The sequence below is a fragment of the Salmo trutta genome, chromosome 7 (assembly GCF_901001165.1).
Source record: "Salmo trutta chromosome 7, fSalTru1.1, whole genome shotgun sequence".
In the NCBI taxonomy this organism is placed as follows: domain Eukaryota; kingdom Metazoa; phylum Chordata; class Actinopteri; order Salmoniformes; family Salmonidae; genus Salmo; species Salmo trutta.
The window spans coordinates 39,136,971-39,156,099 of record NC_042963.1 but is presented as its reverse complement, the minus strand read 5'-3'; the positions used below and the strand labels follow the sequence as shown (position 1 = coordinate 39,156,099).

The window sequence follows — 19,129 nt, the reverse complement described above, 5'->3', positions numbered from 1 at the left end:
GACACCATTCAAACTGTTTTAGAAAATTCAGAGTGTTTTCTATCCGAATGTGTTAATAATATGCATATCCTAGCTTCTGAGTTGGTGTAGGAGGCAGTTAAAAATGGGCACATATTTCTTTCAAAATTCTCAATACTGCCCCCGTGGCCCGTAGAGGCTAAGGATCTCATCTCGGTACCTAATGGCAGTCAGGCTACCTCTGGCGAGCACATGGAGGGCTGTGCGGCCCCCCAAAGAAATGCCACCCCACACCATGACTGACCCACCGCCAAACCGGTCATGCTGGAGGATGTTGCAGGCAGCAGAACATTCTCCATGGCGTCTCCAGACTCTGTCACATGTGCTCAGTGTGAACCTGCTTTCATCTGTGAAGAGCACAAGGCGCCAGTGGCGAATTTGCCAATCTTGGTGTTCTCTGGCAAATGCCAAACGTCCTGCACAGTCTTGGGCTGTAAGCACAACCCCCACCTGTGGACGTCGGGCCCTCATACCACCCTCATAGAGTCTGTTTCTGACCGTTTGAGCAGACACATGCACATTTGTGGCCTGCTGGAGGTAATTTTCAGGGCTCTCCTGCTCCTCCTTGCACAAAGGCGGAGGTAGCGGTCCTGCTGCTGGGTTGTTGCCCTCCTACGGCCTCCTCCATGTCTCCTGATGTACTGGCCTGTCTCCTGGTAGCGCCTCCATGCTCTGGACACTACGCTGACAGACACAGCAAACCTTCTTGCCACAGCTCGCATTGATGTGCCATCCTGGATGAGCTGCGCTACCTGAGCCACTTGTGTGGGTTGTAGACTCCGTCTCATGCTACCACTAGAGTGAAAGCACCGCCAGCATTCAAAAGTGACCAAAACATCAGCCAGGAAGCATAGGAACTGAGAAGTGGTCTGTGGTCCCCACCTGCAGAACCACTCCTTTATTGGGGGTGTCTTGCTAATTGCCTATAATTTCCACCTGTTGTCTATTCCATTTGCACAACAGCATGTGAAATGTATTGTCAATCAGTGTTGCTTCCTAAGTGGACAGTTTGATTTCACAGATGTGTGATTGACTTGGAGTTACATTGTGTTGTTTAAGTGTTCCCTTTATTTTTTTGAGCAGTGTATATCCATAGTGCATTATGTGTGCATTATGGGGTGTGTATAATAGGAACCTTGTAGGATAGCAGTTGTAAGGGCAATTAAGCAGCATAGGTTCATTTGTGGAGCTGTGGTTCCAAGGCCTTTTTACAAAGTTCAAACTTCAATATTCAAAAGAAAATAACCTTCAGGCTTGAATGCAGCAACACATGACACCACTGCCTTTAAATGTAATTGGCATTTCACCAAACTCCTATATTCCAATCATACATGGTTGTCTTGTAAAAATATTGAAACATACTTAAATATTTTGTCACTGAAAGGTCTGGACACAAGACAGATTGGTAGGCGGGCATCAAACATTTTGGGGAAATACAGACTCAAAAGAAAGTAACAGTTTCTTGAGCGAAATAAAACACTTCTTCCTCATGAATGTAGTAAAAAACCGCAGCTCCGAGTATCAAACAGTAAATAAATGCAACAATATATAGTACTGTATATCTTTTTTTATTGTCACATACACCAGATAGATGCAATGAAATGTTTTGTTTCAAATTAGGTTTAAGTGTCTTGCTCAAGAGCACAACAACTTTTGCACCTTGGGTATTCAAACCAGCGACCTTTAGGTTACTGGCCCAATGCTCTAACTGCTTGGCTACCTGCAGCCTTATAATGAAACAGATAGGAAACACACTAGTTGAATCAACATTGTTTCCACGTAATTTCTACGAAATTACGTTGAACCAACGTGGAATAGATGTTGAATTGACATCTGTGCTCAGTGGGTAGCTGTCTACAATGTTGCAAAAAAACGGAATGAAGCGGTGTAACGATAGCGATTATTGTAAGATTATATTGAATATAGATTTAAGAAATATGCTGTTTAACTTGAGAAAACATAAAGCATTTTCAGTACAGAAACAATGCGTTTGATCAATTGGCGGGAATTTGGAGAGTGCACCAGTGGAGAGACGAGCTTAGTGTGGCTTCGCCACAGAATGATATCAGTGCCAGCAGTGCCAGTGAAGGAATTTTGCCAACATACCTTTTTTATATCACTCCATAGTAGTGAATGGGCATGTGTAATAGGCTTCTTAGACGACAATAGTCAATAATCAATGTGTTACGCTCGTCTGAAGAAGGAGACCAAGGTGCAGAGTGGTAGGCGAACATTTTTCCTTTATTAAAAATGAACATCGTCAAAACAGCAAAATACAAAAAAACAAATGTAAAGTTCTGCAGGCTACACAGATACCTAACAAAAACAAGATCCCACAAAAACCCAGTGGGAAAAGGCTGCCTAAATATGATCCCCAATCAGAGACAAAGAAAGACAGCTGCCTCTGATTGGGAACCATATCAGGCCAACATAGAAATACAATAATCTAAAATGCCCACCCAAATCACACCCTGACCTAACCAAATATAGAAATAAAAAGGCTCTCTACGGTCAGGGCGTGACACAATGATTAATCTAGCATCACCGGTTAGCCAGTCGTCAATGTAGTCATCAATGTAGATCAGAATACCAAATTAGATTGCATATCAAAATCTTTGAGTTTAATTCTCTCAATTAACTCCATTAATCATCCATTCCTGAAACAGGGGAACATGATAGGAGATGAACAAACCCTTGAATGTTGTTTTATGTTGTATTATAGTAGCATTGTAATTCAACAGCTGATATTTGGATGGAAAAGTTCAAGCGTTGTTCTGAAGGACAGCAGCATCACCCAAACAGTCCTCTGGCTCTATTTTCAATCTCTAACAACACAATAGCACCCGACACACACACACTCACACACATGCGCACACACACACGCACGCACACCCACCCACACATACACACACACACACACACACACACACTTATGTGAAAGAACTCGTAACCAGTTAAATACCCTATATTATATAACTCTGTTCCCCAGCCAGCTCAATTCAACTGGGACCCAGAGACTGTGGGACTGATCCATGGCTCCTTCTTCTGGGGTTACATCGTCACACAGATCCCTGGAGGCTTCATCTCCAACAAGCTAGCCGCCAACAGGTTAGGCCTTCCCACTGCTAATGATCTCCCTCCTTGAGACTCTGAAATTAAAGGTATATGTAAGGTATTTTGATAGAACTGGTTTGTGGGTGGACTACAGATTGTTAAATAGGTGACTTGGGTGGGTTTGGAATGGATACTTGTGCTGAGGGCAGGAACAGACAGATTGGGTGTCTGAAATAGGCAGTCAGTCAATGTGTGTGGTGAGGTTTAGAACAGAAAGATAGGGTATTTGGAATTGTTAGTCAGTGTGTGGAGTCAGAGCTATAAGAGAAACGTTTTAGGAGCCTAAGTGAAAAGGGCATGTCGTGTTTGTGTGTGTGGTAAGGGTTAAACTGGTGTGTGTGTGTGCACATGTGTGTTTGTGTGTGTTAGGTAAGGGTTAAAGCAGCAAGGGGTAAAGCCGTCTGGTGTGTGTGTGTGTGTGTGTGTGGTGAGTGTGCAGATCTGATGGGGCCGATAGCAGTCCTGTAATAAAAGTTTCACAGGAAAAGAGGACACGCCATTGACAGAGTTAATAATGAAAGATCCTGCCTCTGATTTCTCCCTGAGACGCCAGCCACTGGAATATTACAAGTGTCACTTACACCCGGTTTTGGAAAAGGGATGGGTGGAGCGAAGAAAGAGGGGAGCAATGGTAATGAAGCATAAACGTATGGGATCTCTGTATCTCTGTCTGTCCTTCAAAGGCAGATATATTAGATCTGTCATATTGTGATGTTGGATTGGTCATTTTAAGCTGGCACCTGCCAGAAGGGCAGGTTAGGGGAGAACTAGTCTTGCAGTGCCAGAGATCACACTGTTTTCTCCTAGAACGGCTAGAGTCGGGGATAGGGGAGACCTGGGAGGGACTGACTAATTCAGGAACATTGATGATTGGTGTTGAGTTAATGGAGGTAGTCTTTGGTGCTCACATTTTTTCAACTGTGACTGTTTATGACATTTAAGTCTACAGCAGTACAAACCATGACAGTATGTGGTGGGTTGTTGTTGACTTGGTTGTTGTATGTCACAATTGGTCAATGTTCCATCAAGCTTTTAAAATGCTCTAAGTAGCTGTTATGTTACATTCACAGTATTTTTAGCTCATATGTAATTTTGTATGCATTATTGAAAGAACGTGCAATGCTACCCTTTTTTTCACCATTGTTGTCTACAACCTAGTCACACTATAATGTAATGTTTCCACAGAGTGTTTGGGGCGGCCATTTTTCTCACATCCATACTGAATATGTTCATCCCTTCAGCAGCCAGAAGGCACTACGGCTGTGTCATGTTAGTCCGCATCCTGCAAGGTTTGGTGGAGGTGAGTCGTCTTCAGTGTTGCCAGATTTCATTGACACTTTCAGGTCGAATCTAAGACAGAATCTCACAAAATCTACTAAATGTAGCCCAATTGAAGGTGTCAACAGTCGTCGTCATAATGACTGATCATTTGACCAAGCTCATATACAGTACATATGTAGACAGTACAGAAACACATGTTTATCTGTATCTCTTTACTCAGGTTGATTATTCAGAATAAGGATGCCATATAATGTTTCTTGTACAGGGTGTTACCTACCCTGCATGCCATGGGATGTGGGCCAAATGGGCCCCTCCCCTGGAGAGAAGTCGACTGGCCACCACCTCATTCTGTGGTAAGTGATATGAAAATTGACAAGCCTAATATAGGTGCAATGTTTGAGTCAAATAAAGTTAATCGAATTTCTTTCCATTCAACTGTTTTTCTTCCCATCCAATTGAGCTTTATGAAATTGTGCTGACGATTTTCCACAATAGCAAAACTTTCAAGTGAAAAGATGTGGTAGAAGACAGGAAAACAAAAATGTAATTCATTCAGTAAATCAAATGGATATTCAAAAATACCCTGCCTGCCTTTCTGTTGAATCCATAACCACAGTCAACCCTATTAGTTTAAAGGCCTAATGCATCCATTTTTATCTCAATATCAAATAATTTCTGAGTAACAAGTATATAGCTTGTGATGGTTTCAATTAAAATGGTAAAAAATATTTGTAAAAATAGATTCTTAGTAAAGACAAATTCAAGCAAGAATTTTGCTCGGACTGTCTCAGAGTGGTCTGAGTGGGGAGGAAAAACTGAAAACTAGCTGTTAATGGCAGAGGTTTGGAACTCTCTTTTGGTTTATTAACAAAATAGCCGTCTGGTGATGTCACCAGACAGGTCAAAACCTCCATCCCACCAAAACAAGCTTAAATTTCAGGCGGTCTTTTCCAGTGGTGTAAAGTACATAAGTAAAAATACTTTAAAGTACTACTTGAGTCGTTTTTTGGGGGTATCTGTACTTTCCTATTTATATTTTGGACAATTTTTACTTCACTACATTCCTAAAGAAAATAATGTACTTTTTACTCCATACGTTTTCCCTGACACCCAAAAGTACTAGTTACATTTGAATGCCCAATTTGTCGGGGCGTGGACTCTACAAGGGGTGGTGGACCATTCATGATACACGCGGGAAACTGTTGAGCGTGAAAAACCCAGCAGCGTTGCAGTTCTTGAGTTCTACAGACCAGTGTGCCTGGCACCTACTACCATACTCCATTCAAAGGCACTTAAATATTTTGCCTTGCCCATTCACCCTCTGAATGTCACACATACATAATCAATGTCTCAATTGTTTCAATACTTAAAAATCCTTATTTAATCTGTCTCCTCCCCTTCATCTACACCACAGGAGGTTGGTGGCACCTTAATTGGTTTCCATTTGTTTAATGCCATTCCATTTTCTCCGATCTAGCCATTATTATGAGCCATCCTCACTTCTGCAGCCTCCACTGATCTACACTGATATAAGTGGATTTAACAAGTGACATCAATAAGGGTTCATAGCTTTCACCTGGATTTACCTGGTCAGTGTAAGCCATGGAAAGAGCATGTTTTGTATACTCAGTGTATACAAAACACTGAAAACTATGTTTTTGGCTGCACTGGGCCTTTAACTGAATCCATTGAATAGATATATCATTGTTCTCTGCCTAGAGATGTTTAGCATTGTGGTAAAATGGCTGAAAATAGGGACTGGGAAGCTTGTTTTGTTTTGCAGATGTCGGCTGTTGTTCCCCATGAAAATGCATTAAAACAGCCATCTTTCAGAATAAACTGGTGCCATGACAACCGGCGCTTCCAAATCCTCTTGACATCGCCTCTGAATGAAAGATTGCCCTCACGCGCTTCACCTGCTCACTCTGAAGGAGGTCCTCTCCCATTCAACCCAAATGAAGTGTCATATTGCCTACTGTCCAAAAGCACAGTCATGCTCCCGGGCCTCTACAAATCGAGAGTGTTTATAAGGCCATCAGATAATAGAATATACATTAAAACATCCTCTCCCAAGGACAGTTTCAATGAGTCCTAATTTGATGAGTCCAATATGGTTGCTGTTGCATCTTTATGCTTACCAAGATGACCTATGAGACATGGATTACTTTTCTACACTCTTAGAAAAAAAGGTTCTATTTATAATCAAAAAGGGTTATTTGGCTGTCCTCATTGAAGAACCCCTTTTGGTTCCAGGTAGACCACTTTTGGTTATAGGTAGAACCCTTTTGGATTCCATGTAGAACCCTTTCCACAGAGGGTTCTACATGGAACCCAAAGGAGTTCTACCTGGAACCAAAATGGGTTCCCCTATGGGGACAGCCACAGAACCCTTTTGGAACCCGTTTTTCTAAGAGATGTTTTTCTAGTCCTGTATTGAAGAAGAGTTGCTGAGAGGCTGCAGATTGATGATAATCTAATAGTCAAAGTGTTTTCACCTACCTCTGGATCGTTGTGATACCTTGGCATCACTATTTAATCATTTTATTGGGGTTTCCTTTAGATGGAGTCCCATTACACACCAGACAGAACTACAACAGTGGCATAGTCATATTTCCCTTTCCTTGTTTCCAGGTTCCTATGCAGGTGCTGTGATTGCCATGCCTTTAGCAGGAGTCCTGGTTCAGTTTGTTGGATGGCCCTCAGTCTTCTATATCTATGGTAAGATTCAAAAAGTCAATATAAAGGCAAATTGTTAAATTGAATAGCTGTGATTTACAGTTCTTTCATACAGGTATGCAGATCAAGGATTTCATATTGAGTTTGGGTAGGGAAAATCAGTGAAATGCATTCACCTAAATTCAGATACTCCAGATGACTGACATTACCAAAGATAGTGATCTTTGTAAAACAGGGAGATGTCTATGATCTAACTAGCGATAGGGGGAAAATTGTCTATTGAGTTGCTAAATGTGTATCCAATCTCAAATTATCTCAATGACTTCAGAACAGCATTCACAAGACCAGGCCTAACTATGATAAAGTGGGTGGATGATTCCCATTTGAGCAGCAATCCATGTATTACACTAGGTGTCACTTGTGTGACATGCAACGCATTATACCATCAGTATTACACCAGTCTCAGGTTGTTCTCTGTTTTGCTTCATCAGTTTTGTCCATTTGATCTAAACTGTTATTTAATTAAGATATATTCACAATCTCATAAGACTCTTTGTGCCTGCTGCATTTCAATATCACTTCTGTAGCTCTGTTGTGATCTAATCACATGATTAATTGACTGAAATTAATGTTTTCCTGTCTGGGATTGCTACCTAATTAATCTTTCATTTTGTTTGAATAATAAAAAATCATTGAGGTCTAGAATAGGTCAAGGCCCAGTTCTAATTAGTTTGCCATATCACTTACATAGAGATGGATAGAGGGCGCACTTGCATCATTTTAAAGTTGTCAACTGTGGGACTTCCTATGGGTTAAAGGAATAATCCACCCCAAACCACTAATTCCTATGATTAACAGTGTTAAATAACACTACTTTGTGAATAATTTTTTGGGGGGTGAACAAATGTTTCATTGTGTTGGATGAAATATGTGAAAATTGGTTTTGGAAATCTGTTGCAGCTCAAGTCTACTACAAAACCCACAATGCAATGCCCTCTGAACTGGCTGGGTAGCTAGCTAGGTATAAAACAAAGCTACGCACAAAAATACCAGTCATTATCAGCATGTGAAGTAGTTAGCGACCTGTAAAATCGGTTTAAAAAACTGCAATATCAATTTAGGAGTCTATCTCACTGAGTCCAACTTGCAGTTCGTCTCTGACCAGAGCGTGAGCAGAGTACGTTTCTTTCCCGCAGAGATAATTTTGAGGAGATGGGAAACTCCGTTAGAGTCGTATTAGTCCCATTGTGTACATTGCCCATGCGTCGCCAATGGGCCGCGCGGTGCATTCTGAGCGATTCTGGGACAAGGAAAGCTCTCCTTCAAGGAGTGAATGGGAATCAATTGGGTGCTAGCTCAAAAACTGAACATTAGCATGTATTTCGTGAACAAGAAGTACAGCGTTGCAAATATTTTCCAAGACGTGAGATAATTAACTTGTTCTCTGTAATTTCGTACTGCTTTGGAATCCTGACATTACGTACCTTCGAGGAAAATAGGCAGGTTTCTCGACTCATTCCCTGACTTTGAGAAGGGATTGTGTGACGATTAGTTTAACAACCGCGTGACGCAGCATGACAACATGAATGTGATGGGTCGACAGTCAGTTGGGTGGGACGTTTCTCCATTCATTGCCCAATGGGATTCCTCTCTCCTCCTTTCTGTAATATTTTTTTTTCATTTTCTTATTTTTTTAATTTTTTATTTTTTACTTTTTTTTTTTTATAAAAAACGTTTTTTCCCCTTTCTGTAATATCTCTGTTTCCCCACAGACATAGAGCGCAAAGCGACATATGGTACAGTACTTGAAGGAGAAGGAGAGTTTAATAATTTGGTACACTGTTTAAATTGAGCACATCTATGCAATATAAACGGATGGATGTGTTCTAAACAAGTATGCCTATACCATATATTGGCTAATTTGGCGATATGGAGTGCAGGTAACTGTTTTAAAAGTGTTATGAAATGTGTTATCCCTCATCTCCAGTGATGAGAATGATGTAGCTATGACGTGTACCTACACAATTTCCAAATTTCTACAGCTAGACCACTTAGAAGTTAAATCATGGGGAATTTTTATATTTTACCCACTGATAGAACATACATAGGCTTTCACCAAATTTACAGGACTTTCAGGATTTCTATTTCTGGTGGGGTGGATAAGGAGGGATTCTATAATTCCATTCATGTCAGCAGGAGAGATTTTTTATTTTAGTATTTTATTTCACCTTTATTTAACCAGGTAGGCTAGTTGAGAACAAGTCCTTTATTTAACCAGGTAGGCTAGTTGAGAACAAGTCCTTTATTTAACCAGGTAGGCTAGTTGAGAACAAGTTCTCATTTACAACTGCGACCTGGCCAAGATAAAGCAAATCAGTGTGACACAGAGTTACACATGGAGTAAACAATAAACAAGCCAATAACACAATAAACAAGTCAATGACACAGTAGAAAAAAAGAAAGTCTATATACAGTGTGTGCAAAAGGCATGAGGAGGTAGGCAATAAATAGGCCATAGGAGCAAATAATTACAATTTAGCAGATTAACACTGGAGTGATAAAAGAGCATATGATGATGTGCAAGTAGAAATACTGGTGTGCAAAAGAGCAGAAAAGTAAATAAAATAAAAACAGTATGGGGATGAGGTAGCTAGATTGGGTGGGCAATTTACAGATGGACTATGTACAGCTGCAGTGATCGGTTAGCCGCTCAGGTAACTGATGTTTAAAGTTGGTGAGGGAAATAAAAGTCTCCAACTTCAGCGATTTTTGCAGGTGTTGGCTTTAGGGACGATCAGTGAGATATACCCGCTGGAACGTGTGGGTGTTGTTATCATGACCAGTGAACTGAGATAAGGCGGAGCTTTACCTAGCATAGACTTATAGATGACCTGGAGCCAGTGAGTCTGGCAACGAATATGTAGCGAGGGCCAGCCGACTAGAGCATACAGGTCGCAGTGGTGGATGGTATACGGTGATTTGGTAACAAAACAGATGGCACTGTGATAGATGAGCCAATGAATGAGGTATTCTCTCTTTCCATCTCTATGATCTTTTACAAATCCTGGACACAGATTAAGCCTAATCCTGGAATAAAAACATTTTCAATTCAAATTCTCCATTGATCTTGCTTCTTAGTTCAGGACTATGCTTAAACAGTGTCCAGGAAACCGCCCATAAATGCTTCACATTTACAATATGAAAAATCATCTGTAAATCTGTTGATAACAGACTAGTTTGTTAGATCCATATGATGATATGAGCATTGATGATAACCTGTATTTTTTATTTCTATGCATTCAGGTGTATTTGGGATTATATGGTACATCTTCTGGCTCCTGCTTGCCTATGGGAGCCCAGCCGCCCACCCCACTATAAGCGATGAGGAGAGGATCTACATAGAGACCACCATTGGCGAGGGTGTCAAAATATTGAGCGCCACTGAGGTATGCCTCTGCTCAATCTGGCTGTGGTCAGATGCATTAGTATAGACTATCATACACTGAAAAAATATATAAATGCCACATGTAAAGTGTTGTTCCCATGTTTCATGAGCTGAAATAAAAGATCCGAGAAATTTTCCATATGCAAAAAAAGCAAATTTATCTCAAATTCCGGCACATATTTGTTTACATCATTGTTATTGAGCATTTCTAATTTGCCAAGATAATCCATCCACCTGACAGGTGTGGCATACCAAGAAGCTGATTAAACAACATGATCAATACACAGGTGCACCTTGTGCTGGGGACAATAAAAGGCCACTCTAAAATGTGCAGTTTGTCACACAACACAATGTCACAGATGTCTCAAGTTTTGAGGGAGCGTGCAATTGGCATGCCGACTGCAGGAAAGTCCACCAGAGCTGTTGCCAGATAATTGAATATACATTTTTCTATTTTTCTCTAAAATGACGTTGTACGTCCAACCGGCCTCACATGTATGACGTGATGTGTACGAGTGGTTTGCTGATGTCAATGTTGTGAACAGAGTGCCCCATGGTGGCAGTGGGGTTATGGTATGGGCAGACATAAGCTATGGACAACGAACACGATTGCATTTTAGCGATGGCAATTTGAATGCACAGAGATACGAGATCCCGTGACGAAATCCTGAGGCCCGTTGTCGTGACATTCATCTGCCGCCATCACCTCATGTTTCAGCATGATAATGTAATGCCCCATGTCGCAAGGATCTGTACACAATTCCTGGAAGCTGAAAATGTCCCAGTTCCTCCAATGACCTGCATATTCACCAGACATTTCACCCATTGATCATGTTTGGGATGCTCTAGATTGAGGTGTACATCAGCGTGTTCCAGTTTCCGCCAATATCCAGCAACTTCGCACAGCCATTGAAGAGTAGTGGGACAACATTCCACAGGCCACAATCCACAGCTTGAACAATTCTATGAGAAGAAGATGTGTTGCGCTGCATGAGGCAAATGGTGGTCACACCAGGTACTGACTGGTTTTCTGACCCACGCCCCTAGGTTTTTTTTTAAGGTATCTGTGACCAACAGATAATGTACATATCTGTATTCCCAGTCATGTGAAATCCATAGATTAGAGCCTAATTCATTTATTTAAATTCATTGATATCCTTATATGAATTGTAACTCAGTAACGTCTTTGAAATTGTTGCATGTTGATATTTTTGTTCAGTATAGGTATAAGATTTATGTTATTTCAAATATTCTGTTCTTGTAAGTACTGTACTTAGAGAAGTTTTATGACACCCATATAAGATGTTATCAAGCTTGACAAATGAAAACATAAATGGAGACATAAGCAGGTTTAACAACAGTACTGCACAGGCTACCTATTTGAGTGCAGTTGACCCTTGAAATTGGTGACAAGCTTGACAAATGAAAACATAACCCAATACATAACCCAGGTTGACCTCTGAAATTGACAAATGAAATTGAGCCATGAGTCAGTGAGATCAGGTCCCTCTTCTCTGGCCCACCACAGAAATTCAAGACTCCATGGCGCCGTTTCTTCACCTCCATGCCTGTTTATGCCATCATCGTGGCTAACTTCTGCCGTAGCTGGACCTTCTATCTGCTCCTCATCAGCCAGCCAGCCTACTTTGAGGAGGTGTTTGGCTTCTCCATCGGCAAGGTTGGTCTCACAGTCACTCTGTGTGGTATAGATCTAAGAAGTCTCAATGCAATTTGTTATCCATGAAAAATGGGACCACAATCAGGGGCGAATTGGACATAATGGCCATTCTGGCAAATGCCAGACGGGCTGGATCATGGGCTGGTCGAAATTGACACAGATACAAAAAACGTTTTATGTAAAAATAAAACTATGAAAAAGGTGGCATGACCAGCAGTCCATGTGCCTGTTTTTTGTTGTTGCCTAATTTCTCTGTTAAACTAATCTATTATGGATGGTTTTCTGACAGGCTGAGCTGAGGTCATGCAAACTCACATTCAAAGTTAAACGCTTCATCAGCAAAGAGACCTGCTCCGACTCTGTCATCAGTTAGACAGCCAAGATCATGGATTGTAAAAAGCGGTAAAGGTGCCTGTAAACGTTGAAAGAGCGCAGCAAATGGGACAACACATTGTATACAATACTGAGCAGTACAAGTGGAATCAATTATCATAAGACTCAAATGGATCATAATTTTCAACATCTAGATTATGTCATACATGAAAGAAAGTACAAAATGTTAGAGAAATGTTTGGCATGACACTGAACATAATATTAATAAATCAAATCAAATCAAATTTTATTGGTCACATACACATGGTTAGCAGATGTTAATGTGAGTGTAGCGAAATGCTTGTGCTTCTAGTTCTGACCGTAATATCTAACAAGTAATCTAACAATTTCACAACAACTACCTTATACACACAAGTGTAAAGGAATGAATAAGAATATGTACATATAAACATATAGATGAGCGATGGCCGAACGGCATAGGCAAGATGCAGTAGATGGTATAGAGTACAGTATATACATATGAGATGAGTAATGTAGGGTATGTAAACATTATATAAAGTGGCATTGTTTAAAGTGACTAGTGATACATTTATTACATCCAATTTTTTATTATTAAAGTGGCTAGAGATTTGAGTCAATATGTTAGCAGCAGCCACTCAATGTTAGTGATGGCTGTTTAACAGTCTGATGGCCTTGAGATAGAAGCTGTTTTTCAGTCTCTCGGTCCCAGCTTTGATGCACCTGTATTGACCTCACCTTCTGGATGATAGCGGGGTGAACAGGCAGTGGCTCGGGTGGTTGTTGTCCTTGATGATCTTTTTGGCCTTCCTGTGACATCGGGTGCTGTAGGTAGTTTGCCCCCGGTGATGCGTTGTGCAGACCTCACTACCCTCTGGAGAGCCTTACGGTTGTGGGAGGAGCAGTTGCCGTACCAGGCGGTGATACAGCCCGACAGGATGCTCTCGATTGTGCATCTGTAAAAGTTTGTGAGTGGTTTTGGTGACAACCCAAATTTCTTCAGCCTTCTTCATCACGCTGTCTGTGTGGGTGGACCACTTCAGTTTGTCTGTGATGTGTACTCAGAGGGACTTAAAACTTTCCACCTTCTCCACTACTGTCCCGTTGATGTGGATAGGGGGGTGCTCCCTCTGCTGTTTCCTGAAGTCCACGATCATTTCCTTTGTTTTGTTGACGTTGAGTGAGAGGTTATTTTCCTGACACCACACACCGAGGGCCCTCACCTCCTCCCTGGAGGCCGTCTCATCGTTGTTGGTAATCAAGCCTACCACTGTAGGGCTGTCTGCAAACTTGATGATTGAGTTGGAGGTGTGCATGAACAGTCATGGGTGAATAGGGAGTACAGGAGAGGGCTGAGAACACACCCTTGTGCGGCCCCAGTGTTGAGGATCAGCAGGGTGGAGAAGTTGTTTCCTATCCTCACCACCTGGGGGCGTCCCGTCAGAAAGTCCAGGACCCAGTTGCACAGGGCGGGGTCGAGACCCAGGGTCTCGAGCTTAATGACGAGTTTGGAGGGTACTATGGCGTTAAATGCTGAGCTGTAATCGATGAACAGCATTCTTACATAGGTATTCCTCTTGTCCAGATGGGATAGGGCAGTGTGCAGTGTGATTGTGATTATGTCGTCTGTGGACCTATTGGGGCGGTAAGCAAATTGGAGTGGGTCTAGGGTGTCAGGTAGGGTGGAGGTGATATGATCCTTGACTAGTCTCTCAAAGCACTTCAGGATGACGGAAGTGAGTGCTACGGGGCGGTAGTCATTTAGCTCAGTTACCTTAGCTTTCTTGGGAACAGGAACAATGGTGGCTCTCTTGAAGCATGTGGGAACAGCAGACTGGGATAGGGATTGATTGAATATTTCCGTAAACACACCAGCCAGCTGGTCTGCGCATGCTCTGAGGTCGTGGCTAGGGATGCCGTCTGGGCCAGCAGCCCTGCGAGGGTTAACAATATTTTACTCATGTTGGCTGCAGTGAGGGAGAGCCTGCAGGTTTTGGTAGCGGGCTGTTTCAGTGGCACTGTATTGTCCTCAAAGTGAGCAAAGAAGTTGTTTAGTTTGTCTGGGAGCAAGACATCGGTGTCCGCGACGGGGCTGGTCTTCTTTTTGTAATCCGTGATTGACTGTACACCCTGCCACATACGTCTCGTGTCTGAGCCGTTGAATTGCGACTCTACTTTGTCTCTATACTGACGCTTAGCTTGTTTGATTGCCTTGCGGAGGGAATAGCTACATTGTTTGTATTCGGTGATGTTTCCGGTCACCTTGCCATGATTAAAAGCAGTGGTTCGCGGTTTCAGTTTTGCGCGAATGCTGCCATCAATCCACAGTTTCTGTTGGGGAAGGTTTTAATAGTCGCCGTGGGTACAACGTCACCGATGCACTTGCTAATAAACTCGCTCACCGAATCAGCGTATACATCAATGTTATTGTCTGAGGCTATCCAGAACATATCCCAGTCCACGTGATCAACGCAATCTTGAAGCGTGGAATCAGATTGGTCAGACCAGCTTTGAACAGACCTGAGCACGGGCGTTTCCTGTTTTAGTTTCTGTCTATAGGCTGGGAGCAACAAAATGGAGTCGTGGTCAGATTTGCCGAATATGAGGGCGAGGGAGGGCTTTGTATGCGTCGCGGAAGTTAGAGTAGCAATGATCCAGAATTTTGCCAGCCCTGGTCACGCATTCAATATGCTGATAAAATTTAGGGAGCCTTGTTTTCAGATTAAAATCCCCAGCTACAATACATGCAGCCTCAATATATGTGGTTTCCAGTTTACACAGAGTCCAATGAAGTTCTTTCAGGGCCGTCGAGGTGTCTGCTTGGGGGGGATATACACGGCTGGGATAATAATCAAAGAGAATTCTCTTGGTAGATAATGCACAAGGAGTGCACATTTAGTTTTTTGCGTTAGCACTACACAGCCAATAAAAATAATCAACTCATCCTCTAGCCTGATGCTCTTACCATTATTTCTGGGTGTTGTCTTGTTCCTCCTCACAGGTGGGGCTCCTGTCTGCTGTGCCTCACATGGTGATGACCATCGTAGTGCCCATCGGTGGCCAGCTAGCCGACTTCCTACGCAGTCGTAAAATCATGTCAACTACAAACGTCCGGAAAATCATGAACTGCGGAGGTATAGTACCCAGGACAGAATGACTTCATTTCCCTTACATTGTACATAGGAAGGGCATAAAACTAGCACTGATACAACGTGACTCCATACTTTTTTTATAACAATTATGGCATTTCCTTCTCCTAATGTTGACATTTTGAAAACATTTGTGGAATATTATCTCTCTGACTTTAGCTGAAAACAAAATTGAGATTTCCTTGGAATGATTCCTAGCGTTGTAAGAATGTTCACTGTTTGCTGGTTATGGTACTGTATCATGTCTGATAAAGCTAGTAATCAGGATTTGATAAGATGGCCTTTGACCTTGCCCTGTGACCCCTGCAGGTTTTGGAATGGAGGCGACTCTGCTGCTGGTGGTGGGGTTCAGTCATACACGTGGGGTTGCCATCTCCTTCCTGGTGCTAGCTGTGGGCTTCAGTGGCTTTGCCATCTCAGGTAAAAAGCTTCCGTTCAGCACCATTTAAATGTATATAAGCCGTATTCAGTCAAATCAAGTTCTAAACATCGTTATTTGTGTGTTTCTGATGTAAAGTCCTGAGCCCATGAATAAATGTTGAGTGTGGGGTTTTATCCTTCTCTTACTCCTGTATGGGGCAAGTAAGAGTAAGACAGATATTTAGGGTTTTCCTCCTGACTTGGTGCATTACATTACTGTTTGGCTAAATGGTTATTTATTCATTCAAATTGACATTTTTAAAACAACATTTATAAGAGACAGCATCAACAGTGTGTGGTATTCGATATCTAATAATAAATAATACATGATATTTATGTAGCGCTTTCCCCAAATATGCTTCTACAGTGGGGTAAACAATGTATACTGATATACTGTACTTGTTATGGCATCCTCAGGGTTCAATGTAAACCACCTGGACATTGCTCCTCGCTATGCCAGTATCCTAATGGGCATCTCCAATGGTGTTGGCACACTGTCTGGAATGGTGTGCCCCCTTATCGTTGGAGCACTGACTAAACACAAGGTATTGTAACATTCAACATTACAGATACATTCTAACAGCTGTCAATGAGATGAGCAACATTTGCAAGCATAAGACTTCCGCATCCATATTAGGAAGTCCCTCAGTTGTCAGACAAAACTCCCCCTAAGGGACTTCCTACTATGGATACCGTATGTAAGTAACATTACTGGTGAACTAGACTATGACGTACTTATTTTACAACATTGTCACTCATATCAAATGTTACATCAAAAAGTTAGAGTATGTGTGTGACAGTTTGGTCACTGACTCATGTCTGTCCCCTTCCCCGTAGACCCGTCTGGAGTGGCAGAACGTGTTTGTGATAGCCGCCATGGTGCACTACACAGGGGTCATCTTCTATGCTATCTTCGCCTCAGGCGACAAGCAGGAATGGGCAGAACAAGAGAGCACCAGCGAAGATAAGGTCGGTATTATCGACGAGGATGAGCTGGCCGAAGAGACAGAGCTCAACAGCGAGATTGCCATGGCACCCAATAAAAGCTATGGAACCACAGAGAACTCATCGGGTCGCAAACAGGGCTGGAAGAAGAACAGAGGAGTCACCATGCAGGAGGATAAGGATGATGGGAACTCGCACCACGGGAATGGGAACTACCAGGAGCAGTATCAGTGATGCACCTAATAATCAGGGGCATTGGCTGTACTGTTTTTCAAAATTTTCCTGGAGTGTGCATTTGCACACTTTATCGCATAGAAAACCAGAGGAAACCAGAGGAGGCTTAGTGGGAGGTGCTATAGGAGGATGGCCTCATTGTAATGGCTGGAATGCAATGAATGGTACGAAGTCAAACATGTGGTTTCCATATGTTTTATGTGTTTGATGCCGTTCCATTAATTCCATTCCAACTCTTACAATGAACCCGTCCTCCTATAGCTCCTCCCACAAGTCTCCTCTGGTGGAAACTCCCTCCAGTCAATGCTTACACCAATCCTATGCTTTTATATCCATGACGTGGAGTGTGCAAATGCCCACTTCTGGAAAAGGTTATAGAATCGGGACACAAAAGTATCTCTATTGACCCCCTATTCACTGTGCACTACTACTACAGGGAATAGGGTGGCACAGTCACTTGAGCAGCACTGCAGGACTTCCCCTTCAAGTCAACATCCAGTGAAGGAAGAAGAGTAAAATTCACACAGCCTGGCAGAACTATCAGTGGTCATTCTTCTGAGAAGTTACAAAAGAAGTTACAGCATCTATCATTGACCACAAACTGACCTTTTGTTGTTGTTTGGTCATTTGTGACGACCACCTCTATTCGGTTGCAAAATTTGAAATTGTGTTTTTTACATAGGATAAAAGTAGCGAGTCAGAGCTAAAAAATGGCACATCCTACTCTGCCGTTGAGGAACAATGGAAAAGTAATTCTGCTTTGAAAGTTGAACAACTTCTAACCCCAATTTTGAGAAAATGGCCCTTTGTCTACAACTATTCAGCATTGTTCACACCCTCTTAAGCCCCACCCATCTCTTTAAGGATCCACATGTGAGGCCATGTGCTAAACAGAGTGAGTAAGGTAGTGTAGTAAACAACCAAAGATTTCAAGACTAAAAGTGGTGAAAGTAGTAGCCTACAATAAGGAAATACACCAGGTAAAAATACACGTTATCTAGTCCTTTGCCTATATCCTAATCTGACTTTGGTACAGGTCATGTTGTTCTTCACATTACTGTCTATTGTAAACACACTGTATCAAATAAAATCTAAGTTTATTTGTCACATGCACAGGATACAGAAGATGTAAATGGTTACTTACATATTTGCATAGCAGCAATATCAAAAATAGAAAGTGTCCAGTCACTTTTGTCTAGACATGTACACATGTTCATGAAATCCAATAGATGGCCATAATCACCCCCAGTCACACCTGGCTAACTTGATGGGTCATGTAATCATCTGGCAAATTGGAGTATTTTGTTTAGAGATGTGAACCATAAACTAAACCCATAGTACTAGCTATACAAATGGATTGTCATAGCTAGCTACCATGCATGAAATGCTGTAGTATGAATCTGCAGGTAGCCAAAGCTAAACAACTTGGTTAAATGTTAGCTAACTAGCTAACATTAGGCTATAACTAGCAATGCAAATGGTTTTCTGAAATATGAATAATATTACTACACAGATCATTCATGTTATGTAATGTTAGCTAGCGAGCCATCAAGCTAACATTCGCTAGCTAGCTAACAGTATGCTTTAACTTGCAATGAAAACAGCTTTGAAAAAAATAAAAACGTATAATATGTAGCTAGACTCTTACCTGTAAACATGGATGAACGCTTCACGGCAGACTGGAACCCTTTTAATTAAGTTAGACATACTGTGTCGTTTCCGTTTTGTTTGTACAGCTTGTTTGGCCCGCTGTGTCAAATCACTCCGGTTTACACTGACTGTGTACAGAAAGTAGTCCATCACAACCTTTTCCCACTG

General features: G+C 41.9%; 1 protein-coding gene and 1 long non-coding RNA gene across 2 annotated transcripts in view; one reads left to right on the top strand and one right to left on the bottom strand.

Moving 5' to 3' along the window:
- Positions 1-17,430, top strand: part of slc17a8 (solute carrier family 17 member 8) — a 32,752-nt gene extending 15,322 nt beyond the window's left edge. Inside the window, exons 3-12 of the mRNA XM_029758805.1 lie at positions 3,008-3,126; positions 4,318-4,432; positions 4,679-4,766; positions 7,045-7,131; positions 10,393-10,535; positions 12,063-12,212; positions 15,565-15,697; positions 16,022-16,132; positions 16,550-16,677; positions 16,970-17,430. Coding sequence (XP_029614665.1) covers positions 3,008-3,126; positions 4,318-4,432; positions 4,679-4,766; positions 7,045-7,131; positions 10,393-10,535; positions 12,063-12,212; positions 15,565-15,697; positions 16,022-16,132; positions 16,550-16,677; positions 16,970-17,311 — 1,416 coding nt within the window. The 3' untranslated portion in view covers positions 17,312-17,430. The remainder of the gene's footprint in view (positions 1-3,007; positions 3,127-4,317; positions 4,433-4,678; positions 4,767-7,044; positions 7,132-10,392; positions 10,536-12,062; positions 12,213-15,564; positions 15,698-16,021; positions 16,133-16,549; positions 16,678-16,969) is intronic.
- LOC115197373 (uncharacterized) lies at positions 2,487-9,066 on the bottom strand. The gene is made up of 3 exons (XR_003879009.1): positions 8,574-9,066; positions 6,913-7,126; positions 2,487-3,167 (listed from the first exon to the last, which is right to left on the bottom strand). It is a non-coding gene; the product is annotated as an uncharacterized LOC115197373 (long non-coding RNA).
- Positions 17,431-19,129: the final 1,699 nt, after the last annotated feature.